The following is a 16,965-nucleotide window of genomic DNA, read 5'->3' on the forward strand; positions in this document are numbered from 1 at the left end:
GTGCCAGATATCTCCACAATTTAATCAGACTGACCCCATCTCTAGTAGCCAGAGGCAGCCACAAGGTTACTATCAGAGGTCATCTGGTATTACTGCTGGGTTATTCTGCCACCAGAGAGACTTTCAGGTCTCTCACGTCACAGGCTGGAAACCAGTGTTGTTTCCAGGGGTCCCCAGGCTGTACTTTGCCTGATGATCTGGGAGAACAAAGGAGCAGGTGTCACCATTGCAACACATAACATCATAAAGAGAGGATAATACAGATAATAAAGTGAATTACAGGAGACAAGTGATTCAACCAAAAGTGAATAACAATGGAAATTATTAGGTAAAGAAAACTATTTCAGACTAGGAGAAAGGTAGATTTAGAGACCATAGGGAACTACAAAGCACTGAGGCCTCATGGACAACATCAATTAAGGCATACAAGACATTTGGCCCTTTACCTGGCACAAGAAACATTACAATTTAATGAGACCTTGGTAGTGCAGAAGTCCTCCAAAGGCTCATGTATGGTTGTACTGGAAGGTTTCATGGTAGTACAGACAAATCATCAGGTCTTATGCCTCCCTCCAGGACTGAAAATAATCCAAGGCACTCCTGGGGTACAGCTTCTGGCTTAGTTTCCTCCAAAGAAACAGACACCAAAGCTGCTCAAACGAAGTCAGTCACGGCAAGCAGCACAATCAGGGATTGCTTCAAAATTCACTACCATGCCATAGCAAGATACCAACACAGATACTGGCATCAAACTAATTCAGGTGTCAGACCCCTCAAAATTAGAGACAGGTCCTAAACTGAAACAAAAGCATTCAAATATTTCAGATTTTGAATGGAGATCTGAGCAACAGCCACATCTGTGTTGATGCAAGTCTGCAGCCAGCCTTGGTGCAGCCCAGTGCATACAGGAGCAACTGATGTGGCAACTGCTCACATAACTCTTGTCTGAAACTGGTACCTCTGGAAGGTTTTTTTAATTAAAAAGGATTTAGTGCTATTAAACAATAAAATATCAGAACCCCAGAGGAGGCATAATTGCAAGATGAATTGCGCAGCTCCACAGTTTCCAAATCCACATGGTGTTACTGGCAGCTGGCCTTCAATTAGAAGAAGGTAACAAGAAAAAGTACACAGCCAGTGACAGTGAGGCAAGGTGCCCGTTGTCCCTTAAAGGAGCCCCTACTGCTCCCCTCAGAGCTTCTGCGCTGGCTGGGCTTGGAGACAGCTATGGCCCTAGAACTTACCATAACCTCTCTGACTACAATGTGGAAAGTAAGGTGTGCAAAGCTCACCTGGTGTAACTTCAATGCTATCATAACCTGAGTGGTCTTCGCATACAGGAGCAAAAGCTTCAACTCCGTCAGCCAGAAGTATATAAAATTTGCCTTCAACAAGCTCTGGCTGTGGTCCAGGATCTGTACTGGCAACTTTGCAGAACAAATCTATTTAACAATAACCTCCCTCCTGCTACTTCAGCATCTCCCCACAAAGACCTGCCCACAGTGGGAGCTGCATAAGAACAAATAAAAGCCAAACAGAGGTAGAGTGAAATAGCTCATACAGATCTGAAAAACTTCTATAGTTTGTTCTTTCAAAGATGTATAAGCAGGCCAAAAAAGCTTTGCTTTGGTTTGGGTTTTTTGGTGGGGGGGGGTAAGGAAGCAAGGCATGCAAAAGTAAAGCATGTGCTTGTTTTGATAGTCCAGATATTTCACTTAGTATTTTCGAAGCATTTCAAAATAACACTTGAAAACCAAGAAATCTACATAAAGAGAAAATTTCCCTACAGAGTCCTGAACAGAATACTTTGTTTGACCAAAATTAGATTCCCTTCCACGTTCCATTTGCCCCAATGATCCTGTTTCTTGCTGTCAAGAAGCAAGAAAGAGCTCCCTCACTACATGCACAAAGCTATTTTATATGGCACCAAAGGGACACAGATGACTTTATGAACTCCTGCCATGTAGTTACAGCCCAGCAGTGTCTGGGCTCCTCATTTGCTAGGATACCAACCCCTGCACTGTGCTGTGGACGCATTTGCCACCTATTTCTCATTCACTGACAATGACTTAACCTGCACTGAAGCAGAGGCTACTCTAAACTTCAGCTGCTTTGGCTTTAAGTGGGATACCGATTACTCAGATACCCATAATAATCTTATTTCATAATTTTCTGTTAAGAAAATAATATAATGACCAGCATACTTGAAGCAGATGAATACTAACACAGCTGCAATCACATCAATCAGGAAACTGATCTACATGAAAGAAGAAAAAAAAAAAAAAAAAAGACAGACTCAAAGGAATGAGGAGAAACCCCCACATTTCAGTTGGGTGAAATTCCCAATCTAGTTTGCTGCGTAACTACAGATGAAAAAAAGACTGCAGTGCAGTGCCACTGAAGAAAGATAAGATAACCCAACCTTCAGGGCACATCTCAAAAGAGCACTCAAAAATGAATACAACTATTTCAGTGCAACCTATAATAAAAGAATTCCTGTGACAATTCAGGTTTAATTTACTTGCCTGTCACAAAAAAAGTCTGCAGCAGTACAGGCATACATGGTTTCCAGCATAAAATCTTGGTCTAATGTTGTGATCTTTCTTCTATTCAATTACCATGAACATATTCCCAGCCCTCCAAGTCCATCCTTGCAGACAGTATGCCAATACAGACTTTTGCAGGGATGCTGACACACCTGCTAGGTAACACAACAAAAAGAAGTCTCAGCCTCAGCATTTCTAAAGAGATCTGACATGAGTGGGACAGTATTGATTGTCTCTGCTGTACTTTATAGGCTACCTTTGCAAGCAGCATTTTCAAAAAGGGATGAAGATGATGTTGCAACCACAAGGGATGTGATCCTGTAAGAAAAAAAATCTTGCAAATGCACCTATTCCTTAGCATCAAAGACCGGTAGGCCCATGCTCTGTGGATTTGTCTTGTGAAAGGTTGCTCTTGAGTCTCTGTATGCACACGAGTCTGAATAGGCATACAGCACTGAACACCAGATGAACTCTCAAGTTTCTCAATGAACAGATTCCTATCTCCCTGCAGTTGCTCATGTACCCTGAGATAAATGAGCAATCCAAAGACCCAGAGAAAGCACTATTGCTGAACCGTGTCCACAATGCAGACAGGGACTCAGAAGCTGCCACACTGAACGAGTAAGAAGGAAGTCACACCTCAGTGAGCAGCTCTGTGGCATCACGCAGGGACAAGAACTGACTGACATCATGTGCAGTTAGACTAGTGCCACAGCACATACCTGCTGAGCATGTAAAAAGTTCTTCATACCACTTTCAGCCTGCCACTCTGCTAGGCAACCTGCTGGGCCACATCTGCTGCTGAGATATGCAGAAGGGCAGGCTCAAGACTGACAGCCACCAGGACAAGAGTGGTACACAAACAGTAAAAGCTATTAAAGCATAGTTTGCAAAACCTGTAATTCCCCAAGGAAAGCTCCAGCTTTCCAAACATTTACCATGCAAATTCTCCCCATCTCATACTCTGACTGAGAGCAACAGAAATTTGTACTACCTGACAATAATTGGTTATCAAAACTTATCATCCTATAAAAAAATTAACAGAAACAGAGAATCACAAAACAGTCAACATTGGAATGAGACTCTGGATATTTCCTAATACAGCAAGGAACTAGGGCAAGTTGTTCATGTCTAGTCAGGCTGTGACCATCTTCAAGGACAGAAACTCCAGAACATCTCTGGGTCACCTGTCCTAGGTATTTGACCAACCTCACAGTAAAATAATTATGTTTAAAGGAAATTTTATGTATTTCAATATGTGAACATACACATTGGTAAGATTTCCCCTGAGGCCTTCTCTTCTCCAGGCTGAAGAATACCAGCTTTCTCAGTCTCACCTCATAAGAGAGACGCTCACATCCCTCAATAAACTTCAAGGTCATTTGCTGGACTCGTTCAAGTAAGTCCATGTCTCTCTCATACTGGGGAGCCCAGAACTGGACAAAGCACTCCAGATGTGTCACACCCCCTAGAGTAGGGGGGAAGGATCATCCTTTTGAGCTGTCAATGATGCTTTTCCTAATACAACCCAGGAAGCCATTGGTGGGTGTCCTTTGCCTCAAGGGCCTCAGGCAGGGCTTGGAGTGAGTGCTTTGATGCTGGGCAAGCGCTGTTGTGAAGAAAGTCACCTCCAACCCAGTCAGACTAAGTTTCATCTCCACCCCTTATTTCATGCTATGTGTATTATGCCCAGGTCCCACGTTATGCAATACATTTAAGTAATCTTTGCTTGTCCCATCCCTTTTCTTTGTCATTCCTAATATCCCCTCATACCAACACTTACAACATGTTCTCCATACTTACACCATACACTTAGCACCCATCAATCAGAATTATATATTATCATTAACTAATATCCTCTGCCCTTTTACAGAGGCCAAAGCCAATTCTCCACACTACTGTAGCTGGCTAATAAACTCTTTCATTTAGACCTCAAAGCATAGAAAGGTGTTCACAAAGAACAAGCTGTATAAGTCACTGGTTTGAAGGACAGAATGCTAGACAAAGTGAACTAATACACCTTGCCTTCAAGTGTACATGCACTTAAGGGTGTAAAATCTAAAGGTGACATTCAGTCCTTCATAGAAGAAGTCTTTACAACCAATGACAATGCCTTCATCTCACAGCATTCTGAGAAATAAATTTATCCCAGGAAGCAGCACAAAACACTTTCATTTTAGACTTTTTTGTCTGTATCTTCTACAGGATGACGTACCAGTTACCTTTGTTACTTTTATCTCAGTTTTCCAACTAAGCCATTATCACTATTAGATAGCCTTCAGCAAGCACACAGAGCTAAGTTATTAACAGTCACCACTATCCAAGCAGCAAAACCAGATGAGAGCAAAAACCATCCAAACTAAATGCAACCTTTAAGAAGTCTGTTCTCTCATTTTCATCTTCTCCTGCTAAACAGAGATAAAGAATGTATCATACTAATATCCATCCCTACTTTTGTGTTACACAGCACTGACTGCACTCACGGCCATTTAAGCCAATCTTGTCCTTGCTAAGACCGTGCAAGGAAAATAGGATTGGTTTAACGCTGTGCCTCTAAGAAAGACTCTTACCTGCATTAGCCCAGGGAAGATACCAGGGGCAGCTGACATTCACATAGGTGCCAGGCAGTCCGTCTGGCCAGCAGGCATAATCATCAAACGTTCTGTTGCAGAACTTGCCTTCTGCAGAGAGAGGGAAGGGAGGGTCATGAAGGAAAAGACTGAAGAGCAGAATGTAAGAGGAAATACAGACACAAGCATTTAAGCTCTGATGTGGAATTATATGACATTTATTTATCCAAAAGAGATAAACTTCACACAGGAAACTGTTGTTTCAGGGAGGAAGTAAGGAACAGATTAGGGTCTTACACTGAATCGACAAGAAAGTAATGGATTGGTATTAATTTACCTATCTTTTCTTTTTTACACCCTTACTTGTCCCAGTTTAATTTAAAATCATTTTTGCTATGAACACTAAAGAAAGTAATTCTTCAGAATGGTTCAAAGTCATGCAGCTGGAAAGTCTACTATAATATATAGGTCCACCAATGAAATACCCACACACAACCATAACTGCATTACAGCTTAATCAACATGAGAATACTTCAACTTTAGTTTCATTAAACTGTCATTCTTAGAGGGCAGCACTCAACTGCTCAACAGAATAATGCAGCAGAGGGAGATGGATGTATCCGTGCCACTGTCATCAGCTACTGCTCTCACTCTGACATAATAATGTAGTTAAGACAAGGAATATTAACAGTTTTGAAATAATTCTTCACAGGCACAACCTTAGACCCATCTTCAGTGTGTCACAAAAGCACTGAAGCAGAGGAGAGGTTGCATGGTATCCAATTGTGAGCATCACTGACAAATCACCACTTGTCCTCTAAACACCATGATGCTGGCACATCACAGATGCTCTCAGCACGTTACAGCAGCTCAAATGCTAAGACAAGCTACATTCTCTTTCTCCTTAAGTTGCATGCTTTTTTTCCAAAGCCATTTCAGCATTTTACAATGCTGAAAATAATTTATACCAACTTTACAACCCACAAACTCCTAGTTCAATGTGAACAGCATGGTCCCAGATTTCCTAACACCTTGACCCCTAAACAAGTTTCAGGTCTATTACATTAGTGGCTGTTTGATATGGTACAGCTACCACTTGCCACTCCGTAACACTCTGGACCTAAGGACAAACATCTTTACAATGAAATTGCTCCATAAAATGCTTCCTCTAGCAGAGGGAAGAGTCCCACAGAGAGCAGGCAGGAGCAAATGGGATAAAGAAGCAATGGACCAGAAAGAAGTATTTTCAAGTTCATAATCACTCCCTTGCTACTGTTATCATGCATTTTAAAAATTAATACATCCTATCCCTACCAAACCAGCTTACCTGCCACAATGGGGGGTGTCTCATACAAGTATTTCTGGCACTGGAGCTGATACTCCTTCCATTTTTGCACAACCTCAGAGAGGGATCCATCTGAACTCTGAAAGAGAAATCACAAGTCTCAGACATTTCAGGGATTTAAACTGTAGCGTTTTTCATGCAGAACGAGTAGGTGAGTGTGAAAATGACTACAAAAAGCCAGAACAGCACTGCTTATCACAAAGGGTACAAGATGATGCTATGTATTTGCCTAATTTCAACCAAAAAAATCCCCTTCTACTTGCACCATGAGAAAACAAAAACCCCACAAACTATACTGTGCCCTTACTGAAACCCAAACTGAGCTAGCCTTGCTCTCTTTAACATGCCCCAGTTGTGTGATTTATTATCTCATGAAAAGACAGGGACAGCAGTAAGTCCTTTATTAGTAGAGGTTTTCTTTCCAACAGAAGTATTTCTGCTTTCCCATAAATGAAAACAAGGTAATTCACTGTATTCAGTGGATATTGCCCAAGCATTCTTCCAAAATGTGGATGAAAGCTTTTCCATTTTATTTTTTCTTTGATGCTTTTCCCTGCATCCTGCATATTTTTCCCAAAATTGCAGAAAGATGTGGAACCTCCTTTTTGCACATTTTGACAGGCTGCAGGTTCCACCATCAGCTACCCCAAGTAGTGAGGGGGCAGTGGAAAAGTACGTACAAACTTCATCTGAGGACAAAGGAAATTAGCTGTTATTAGAATGAGCAGCTAACTCAGGGCTGGCTGCTCACTCAACCCTAGCAGATGTCCTACCTGGCTCACAGATCCAGCTTTACTCGCTGCATTTGAGTAGAGACATTACTCCTCCTCCCCCCCTCTTTGTATTTGTATACACCAAATTTAAACATCCGGATTAGGGGGCTGTAAGTCATCAACAATGCAGGTAACTCAGCCTTCTTGTTCCAGAGAAAGGCCCATGGATGTCTTAGACATACAATCAACAGTATGAACCTAATGGTACAACACACTAATGCTGCTGAGTGGAAGGAAGTTCATTTAATCCCAGATATCAATCAGTTTATTTAGTGAAGCATGAGGGTAAATAATCCTTCCATTTTACCCTCCCAGCTTCAACTGCTAATTTTTGTTTTCCACTTGTGCTTCTAAACCTTTTTCAGATGGTTAGAATAAAACTAGAGTATGGGAAGAATTATTTTAAAATGAAGAAGTAATTTTAAAACTCTACTGCATTTCAAGAAAGTCAAACTGAACCCTGTCCACTACAACCAGTATGACTAAAATTTAGACACCAATGCAATCACCTTGGTATAAAAGAGCAGAACAGACCAGACCTCTCAAGTCCTCTTCTTTTGTATTCTTCCCATTAAAAACTGTTTGAAAAGAAATAAACCAAGCACTATATGCATAATGCTTCTGCCTGGATTAGCCCACTACATTTAACTACAAATATGGTCTTGCATATGCAATGAAAAGTACAACATTTAGTAAATACCTGTGTTGTGTTTCAAGAGTAAGTACCTATTACTTAACTTGTAGCTAGGGCGGCTTCACCGCCGTAATTTTAGAAGAATTTAGTCAGGTCCCCCTGAAGTCAAAACAAGCACAAGCCTGTGGATCTTGGTAACTCTGACCCTGTTTGCCTGATTTAAATCACCTTATCTATGCCAATAAATGCTGCAAAGTCTGTCTATTGTAAAACAAATGGATTCTACTGAATGTATCTATGGAAAAACAAACCCATAGCATAGTGACCTATGCTCAACATACCTGAAGGGGAAAGAAAACATCACCTGAATTAGGTCTACAGGTGTGTGTAGAGAAACAGATCATCAGTAACTAAAATGCCATTTACATATCCACGTAGGCTGAGTAAGGATAGATGACCTAAATACAGGGAGAGAAACAGTTTTCAAACTTAAGTTTCTCTCAGGCCATCTTTGCGAAGTGACTTTTAGGTTATGTATCTTTTAGAATCAGAGAATCATTTAAAGGTCTTCATTTTACAAGGGTGGTAAATTGAAGTTACACAAGACTGTTTCACTATCCTCTCATCACCAGGTTAACAGTCTAATAAAGGAATTAAAAGGAACATTTCCAGGATGAACTCTTAAATTACAATTCAGTACAATTTCAGAAGTTACTAAACATCACGCATCTTCCCAAAAAGTAACTATTGATCAAGCATGTGGATGACTACATCAAGTTAATCCAAATTCAGCTTTTAAAATCATTATAAGATACAGATGCATATAGAGTTTCACTTAGAAACAAGACTCTACCTTTTAAAATATCTTGAGAATATCCTAAAACAGCTTGCACTAAAAAAATTAGCTCTTTTGGAGTCAGGAAGCTTTAAAGTAATTTTTCTAAAACAAGCTTTCATCTACAGCTTTCATGAATGCAGGAACAACCAGCTTTAACTACAGCTTAAAAGCAAGCCTCTATCCCATAATTTAATGAAAGTAAAAGCATTCTACTTATACTGGTTTTTCACAATGTGAGAAGACAACTCTAAGAAAGAGATTAGCAAACTGTAAGAGTGAAATAATGAGACATGCCTTTCTGTGGAGATGACCTATTTGGTAGACAGTTTTCTATTATCTACAGTGTGTTGCAATAAGACAATCAAATATAAATTCTAAGACAATCTAATTTGTTCTCTCTATGCAACAGTTCACTGTGGTTCAGCTAAATACTGTGGTTTGTTATCAGACAAATTGACTTAAACCTGATTTTAACATATGCTAATTCCTATTTCTCAGAGCTTATGGCCCACATGAACAAGAATCACAAGTTACACAGTGCCACAGATTCACCATGTAAGTAGTTACTCAAATATGAGATACTGTCTTTTCTTGGGAAGTTATTTAATTCCTTCTGCAACAAAGCACTAAATGAAAGTATAAAAGGCCAAGGTTCCTGGGTCAGCTCCTAAAATTTGGAGCAAATGGAAAACATATAGCTTCATTAAACTCAGAACTATATTTTCATTGTTGAAAGCATCTAGTTGTGGGTTTACTCTGGGGACTTTTCCTCTTATATTCAACAATGGGTGCAAAAATAGCAGCAGTTTTGCTGTGGTGAAAATATATCACAGAAGCTTAGCAGAGGAGAAGATGGAAACACAGCTGACTGGTTACGGGGGAAAAGTCAAAGACATGAATGGATGAAAGATGTTAAGGAGGTGAGTGACAATGCAGTCTGAAGAGCATGAAACAAATGCAGAAAAATTAGGACAATCAAGAGGACAGGACAGGAGACTCTCAGTGCATGCATACAATTAAGTACAATTAGTCTCTAGTAAGCACACTCTAAGTTAGCATATTGAACAGTCTGAAGACAGAATTCCTTACAAATCCTTAACACCTTCATAGGAAAGCCCCTTTCTACAGCCATCATTTGTCTTCATAGGCCCTACTGTAAAAGTAAGCATTTTAATCACTTTTCAACATCTTTGAAACTATTCCTGCTGAAATGAAAACCAGAATCCACACAGATACAAGGTGATCAATGCCACAAAAGCAATATTCTAATATAGTGAAATCTGAGCACACAGGGTCTAAAGCCTCCAGGCAAAATGTACCACGAAATGGCATTAAAGTGGACGGGAGAGTTCTCAGAGCTTCAGAGGCAACTGGTGACTCCTGGGATTATCTTCTCTCTTCTCCCACCACCACATATAAGGTCTCACATGCAATAGAGTGAGAAATTCCTCCTTCTATTTGTATTTCTTTTGCCTTTGCTTGTCTATTTTTAAACAGGAACACTCTTGTTACAACTCTTTCATGTTTTTAATATTTCAGGATAACAAGCAAGACTTTGCCTTGCTGCTAAAGGCTCACATGTAATGTTACAATTACTGGGACCTCCAAATTGCTAATCTTAATCTTCAAAAGCAAAAGATAAGCAACCTGGCATTGAGCAACAGCTTGGCATGGCCTTGGTGTTCTTCCCTTGGGTAGTAATGCTGGCATTTCTACCTTGTGAGAGGAGGATTTAGATTATATTTACTGCCTTTTAGCTCAGAAGGGCACTAGTGAATTGCTTTTAAACTTCACTGCCCTTTTTGAAATGCCCAAAGCAACACATTATTTCAAGGCTATTCTGCTCAGGAGCAGCACAGCAACTAAGTCCAAGATAGGTGAAGACTACACACTACCAGCCTTATGCTCCTTCTGACTCATAACATTCTTTCACATATAATACACATCTTATTAAATCATCCTTTATGTAACATAAGCTACAGGTCTGCATCAATACATCAGTGCAGAGCAGAGCAGAGCAGGACAATCCCCTCCCTTGCCTGGCTGGGGATGCTGTGCCTGCTGCACCCCAGGACATGCTTGGCCCTCCTGGCTGCCAGGGCACTGCTGACTCATGTCCAACTTTCCATCAACCAGAACCCATGGCATTGCTTTCCTCAGTCTGTCCATACTTCCAGGGTTGCCTCATTTCAGGTGCAGAATTTGGCACTTTCCCTTGTTGAACTTCATATGGTTGGTGATTGCCCAGCCCTCTCATTTGTCACGGTCTCTGCAGGGCCTCTGTCCAAACAACAGCTCCTCCTAGTTTTCTACCATCTGCAAACTTGCTTAGTATCCCTTTCAGTCCTGTGTCTAAGCTGTTTATGAAGATGCTGAAGAGCAACGGGCCAAGGATGGGGCCCTGTGGAACCCCTCTAGTGACAGGTCCCCAGTCTGATGTCAATTCATTCCCTGTAACCCTTTGTGCCTGACCTGTGAGCTAGTTGCTCACCCATCACATGATGTGTTTATCCAGCTGTGTGCTCAAACTTTTGTGCAAAACGATCTGTGAGAGATGAGATCAAAAGCTTCACTGAAATCCAAAAGGGTTACATCAACTTTCCCTTGATCGACCAGGTGGGTAACCTGGTCATAAAAGGAAATCTGATTTACTGGTGCAGCCTCACCTTGAGTATTGTGTGCAGTTTAGGTCACCACGATATAAGAAAGACGTTAAACTATTGGAGAGCATCCAAAGGGCTGTGATGATGGTGAAGGGCCTTGAGGGGAAGCCGTGTGAGGAGCAGCTGAGGTCACTGGGTCTGTTCAGCCTGGAGGAGACTGAGAGGAGACCTCATTGCAGTTACAGCTTCCTCATGAGGAGAAGAGGAAGGGCAGGCACTGATCTCTGCTCTGTAGTGACCAGCAACAGGACCCAAGGGAATGGCCTGAAGTTGGGTCAGGGAGGGTTAGGTTGGATATGAGGAAAAGGCTCTTCACCCAGAGGGTGGTGGGGCACTGGAACAGGCTCCCCAGGGAAATGGACACAGCACCAGCCTGGCAGAGTTCAGGGAGTGTTCGGGCAATACTCTCGGGCACGTGGTATCATTCTTGGGATAATGCTGTGCAGGGCCAGGAGCTGGACTCAATGATCCTTGTGGGTCCCTTCCAACTCAGCTTATTCTGTGATTCTGTGAATAAAAGTCAACACAGTGGTCACCTAATATGTTTATTGAATTCATAGCACAGACATAAGCTTGAATTTACAGTTTTGTCCTAAAATCACAGCCCAAATGGCACAGAACACAACACTACCACCCCACAAAGATTTGCTGGAATCCAATATCATCTTGCATTTATTGGGATGTTCAAGAAAGAATCATTTCCAGGTTTCAAGCTTAGATGAATTCATTTGTTTGGGGCTTAAGTATAGCCACCCTCCTGAAAGTGCTTTCCCATGCAGCAAGATGCTTCAGCTTGCCACAAGAGCATTCTGGGAGAAGAAATTTAAAAACAGAGGCTGTAGCACAGCAGAACTCTGCAACAGCACTAACTGTTCACAGAACAAATTTATCTCCCCCTGAAATTTGTCATCACATTTCTCCAATTCTAACTTGAAGTAAATATGAAAGCACATGACTGGAAGGATGCTGTTACTATACCCCCAAGCCCATCAGTCAAGATCAAGATTCAGTTTGTCTGGTATTACTACAAACTTGTCAAGCTGCTCCAACCACTTGTTTCTAAGAACAGTTATGTTTCCTCAGCTGTTGCAAAAAATAAAAATCCAAACTAAACACTAAGCCAAAACACCCAGTACTGAACTTGGTATTAACAGAGTCCTTTGAATCACTGTTCACCCCATGATAAAAAAATTCTGTCGAGGATCAGTCCTTCAAGTACAATGCTTCTGGAAGACCAAAAATACATTCTGGAAGGGTGTTAGTGTGGGAGAAGGCTTTATTGTTCAACCCTCACTCTCCCAAAGAGATGATATTCAACCCAATTTTATAACTATTTAGTTCAACTTCCGTGTAATAAGTTAATCTAAATCCACTACATGCAACATCTCACAGTTCAGTTACTCTCCTTTAAGAACTGAAGCTATGCCAAAGAAGAAGGTACATGAAAAAAAATTATGTCTCTACTATAGATAATTCAAAAGTGGTATCATTAAAGGCACCCTTTTACAGAGATCATAAATTAGATCACACTTTAGGACTGACATTCCCTAGATTTCTGTATTTATCACATTCTCTTGCCACATTACGTTGCCCAGTATCAAGTTTAATGTACTCATTTGACATTATGCAACACTAAGTGACCCTCTGAGATAAAGTCATTACTCTCAATCCCTTCTGTAGGGCTGCTTGACTGATCAGATGATACAATATTAATTATGCTTCCCAACTCATATTTTACAAGATACTTCGTCAGTGGTTGGATCACTTTGTACAAATTCCACACCCTTCAGAAAAAAACAAATAGGATCAAAACAACATATCATTCAGAGGGAAGCCAGCTTCTAGGAGCTTTTCCTGTAAATACTTCTGTTCCCTAGTTACTAATGACCAATTATTTCAGAAGCTCAAGAGCGCCAGAAAAAGAAACCTTTCAGCATCCTCCCTGCTAGTGAAATGCAACAAATGAGCTTCCTCAAAAGGAGCTACCAAATTCAGGGAGAAACTCCCTGGTGACACCTGCCAGCTGTTCTTGCTCTCAGGCTGCAGCAGCTTAGTACTCACAACTCCTTCAAGAAAAACAAAAAGGTTCAGGACTTCGATAAAGGCAAATCTTGAGAACAGTGTTTCACTGTCTGTCCAAGCATGGAAACCTCTCTGTTCTGTCACTCACTTCAAGTTTCATGACATTAAGCTTTGGAACTCAAAGCTGCAAGAGGAAGCTCTCATCAGACACACACGATCAATGCACAGAAAAGACATTCCTCCGTCTGCCTCTTCAGAGCTGCTCAGCCCAAATTTCTTTTTCTTTTTGTGCTGTTTGTTGCTGTTGTTCTGGTTTTTTTTAAACCAGTGGCTGAATCGCAGCATTACCCTCTCTCTCTCAGTTGAAAATAACCAGTGCACCACATGGTCCCTCATGGCCTGCCTGCCCTCATTCCTTTTTCTTTTTCCTTTTACACACCTGCACAGCTTCAGAAGAAAGGTTTGGCTGGGCTCAATTCCACAGCAGCCTATACCAGCACCTATAAGCGCATTTATCACTACCACCCCGTTCCCCTCTCCCACCCCCTCCATTCTTAAGATGTGTTCTTACTAGATCAAGGAAAAAAGAATAAGCACAGGCATCTCCTAAAGGTCCGGAAATGCAGAATGCTTCTGCACAGAATCTCAGATAAGGCATTTTAAAGAACAAAACCAAAACTGATTTGAGGCGTATTCCTGTTTCTTCGTTCTTCTGCACAGGGAGCTCCCAGTTCAGCTGACTGATTGTTCCACAAATCATTCCAAATACATAAACTGTCTGACCAGGCAGGAGAGTTCAGCCCTAACCACAAGGATTTCCATTCCAGGACCAAACACTCCAGGTCTGTCCTGGGATCTTTCACTTGTGCTTTGAAAATAACCAGTTTTCCCAACCCTGAAATTTTTGTTTTGACAAGGTGCATCTCAATGAGAAAAATATCTCTTGGCCCCTATCATTTTCTGGATCGAGACATTATTTGGCATTCAGAGACACAGATGTCAAAGCAAACTTACAAAGACCTAAATCAACTTGCATAGTATACAGTTTCAAAATAAAGGGAATAAAGAAAAGCGTAATATTTCAGCATGCTACAAAATTTAGCATCATCTAGAAACATAAATAAATAAAACCAAACTCCTGTAGGTCAAGTATGATAGTCTGAAAATGTGGTGCAAACCTCTGTTCATAGGGTTCAAGTTTCTAATATTTCTGTCTCCAGTGATGGACAGACCTAAGACAAGAACAGTTACCCACAGAGTTTTTCTGTCCCATGCAGAACTTTCCCAGCCTGGAAAGATTTTTGTCCTTGGTGACTGTAGGACTCGTGAATCCTTATGCTCACTGTTGAAGCAGGTACACATTTAGATTGGCAGCTGCTGTTACCAGAAAATGTTACCTTCATTACAATGTCTTTCATCCTTTCTGGTCAGTGTTCCTGTCAAGGATGTACTACATGAGCCACTCAAAAATGCCAGAAGAAAACTACTGAGCAACCACGCAGAGGGACAGAAGAAAAATGCAAAATTCAGAAGCAACTATAACTCACAAGTTCTTGGAGAGAAGAACTCAGTCCAACAATTTTAGTGGGACACAGCATACAGCACTCATGAGAATTACGTTATCATACAAGGAGATTTTACTGTGCATTGCAAATCTAGACATACACTTCTGAAGTGCTCTTTAGCAGAGGACTTTTATTGATGCAGTTGTACAACAGAGCAAGCACAACATAATAGCTGAAAATGTATTTTTAGACAGATACACAAGGTATAGCTCTGGAAACATTAAGGAATGAACAAAGGCAAAGCTGAGAACACTGCAGGAGCAGCAGAAGCTACAAAGCTGATGATGAGAACAGCACTTCATATCTACCCTTACAGATTTAGAAACAAAATTCAGCCTAGGCTACTGGAAGAGCAACTCATCATTTCATTAAAAATTGTGTAGTAACACAGAATCATAGGATGGTTTGGGTTAAAAGACATTTAAAGATCATCTAGTTCTAATACCCCTGCTATGGTCAGGGACATCTTTCACAAGATCAGGTTGCTCAGAGCTCGATCTAACCTGGCCTTGAACACTTCCAGGGATGGGACATGCACAACTTCTTTGAGCAATCTGTTCCAGTGGTTCACCACAATAATGCTCATACAAAGTAATTTTTTCTATCTAAAATCATTTTACCCTCCTTTAGTTTAAAACCACTACCCCTTGTCCCATGACACTACAAGCCCTGGTAAAAAGTCTCTCTCCACCTTTCTTATAAGCCCCATTTAAGTATTGAAAGGCCACCATAAGGTCTCCTCAGAGCCTTCTCTCCTCTGGGCTGAACTATCTGAGTGCTCTCAGCCTTTCTTTGTAGAAGTCTCAGATCACTTCCACAGCCCTCTTCCAGACCCAGTCTAATAGGTCTATTTCTTTTATTTATTGGGGGACCTCACAGCTGGATGCAGCATTCCAGGTGGGATGTCACAGGAACAGCAGAGGGAGACCCCCTTCCCTCACCCTGCTGGCCACAGTTTTGGATGCAGCCCAGGATACAGCTGGGTTTCTGGGCTGTGAGGGCACACTGCCAGCTCATGTCCAGCTTCTCATATACCAGCACCCTCGAGTCCTTACCTGCAAGGCTGCTCTTGATCCATTCTCCACCAAGCCTGCGTGGATACTGATGATTCTCCTGATCCTGGTGCAGGACTTTGCACTTGGCCTTGTTGAACATGGGCCCACTTCTCAAGCCTGTCAAGGTCCCTCTGGATGGCACCCCTTCCCTCCAGTGAATCCACTGTACCACTCAGCTTAGTGTCACCTGCAAACTTGCCAAGAGTGCACTCAATCCCACTACCATCTATTAATAAAGACATTTAAAAGCACTGGTCCCAGTACAGACACCTGAGGGACATCACAATCATGTACTATCAAATGGAACAGAGGGAAAATGAGGGATATATATGGTTAAAAAAAGCTGAGGAGGTTTAGGGTGGAATTCAAATGCCTGATCATAGGTACCTATAGTTCCCTTCACCATAGATGTGTCCCTTGTGTTGTCTCCTGCCACACCTACAGACAGGTACAGGCTTCCCCTGTATCCTACATCACATCCATTAGTCCCATACAGGGTCTTGAATACTGTAGAAGTTTTGAGCAGCTCTATATGCCTACATTTGGACAACTGACTCATCTCTAAGCTGCTCAAGCAAAACAAACTAAAGAACATCTGTCAAAGCTGGACTTCTGGCCCCTCTTGCAGAGGTTTAAAATGCATTTAGTTAAGCTGTTCCTTAGGACATACTGAACCCAGCACATTTAAAAGGATCTTTATCTTATGCTTATAACTGATTGGTTTCTCTGTACCCCAGTAATTGCCCGGTCCCAGAGCTGGATGAGCAGAGGGACACACTGAGCTGGCAGTTCCACAGAGCCATGGAATTGCAACACTTGAGTTTTCAAGTAAAAAAAAAAAAGTTACCACCAGAAAAAAAAAATCACCACCAAAAAAAATATCTAAGATTAATCTTCCTCACAACCTCAGGGACTGAATGAGCATCACTTCATTGTAAATAATCTGTATTTTCA

The 16,965-nt window shown here is 41.4% G+C and overlaps 1 protein-coding gene across 1 annotated transcript in view; it reads right to left on the reverse strand.

The window, feature by feature from the left end:
• GLP1R (glucagon like peptide 1 receptor) overlaps nt 1-16,965 on the reverse strand; it is a gene marked incomplete at both ends in the record, with an annotated part of 78,522 nt that overhangs the window by 43,595 nt on the left and 17,962 nt on the right. Inside the window, 2 exons of the mRNA XM_082302457.1 lie at nt 5,117-5,227; nt 6,444-6,540. Coding sequence (XP_082158583.1) covers nt 5,117-5,227; nt 6,444-6,540 — 208 coding nt within the window. The remainder of the gene's footprint in view (nt 1-5,116; nt 5,228-6,443; nt 6,541-16,965) is intronic.

The sequence above is a fragment of the Coloeus monedula genome (assembly GCF_965178545.1).
Source record: "Coloeus monedula genome assembly, chromosome: 2".
Classification (NCBI taxonomy): domain Eukaryota; kingdom Metazoa; phylum Chordata; class Aves; order Passeriformes; family Corvidae; genus Coloeus; species Coloeus monedula.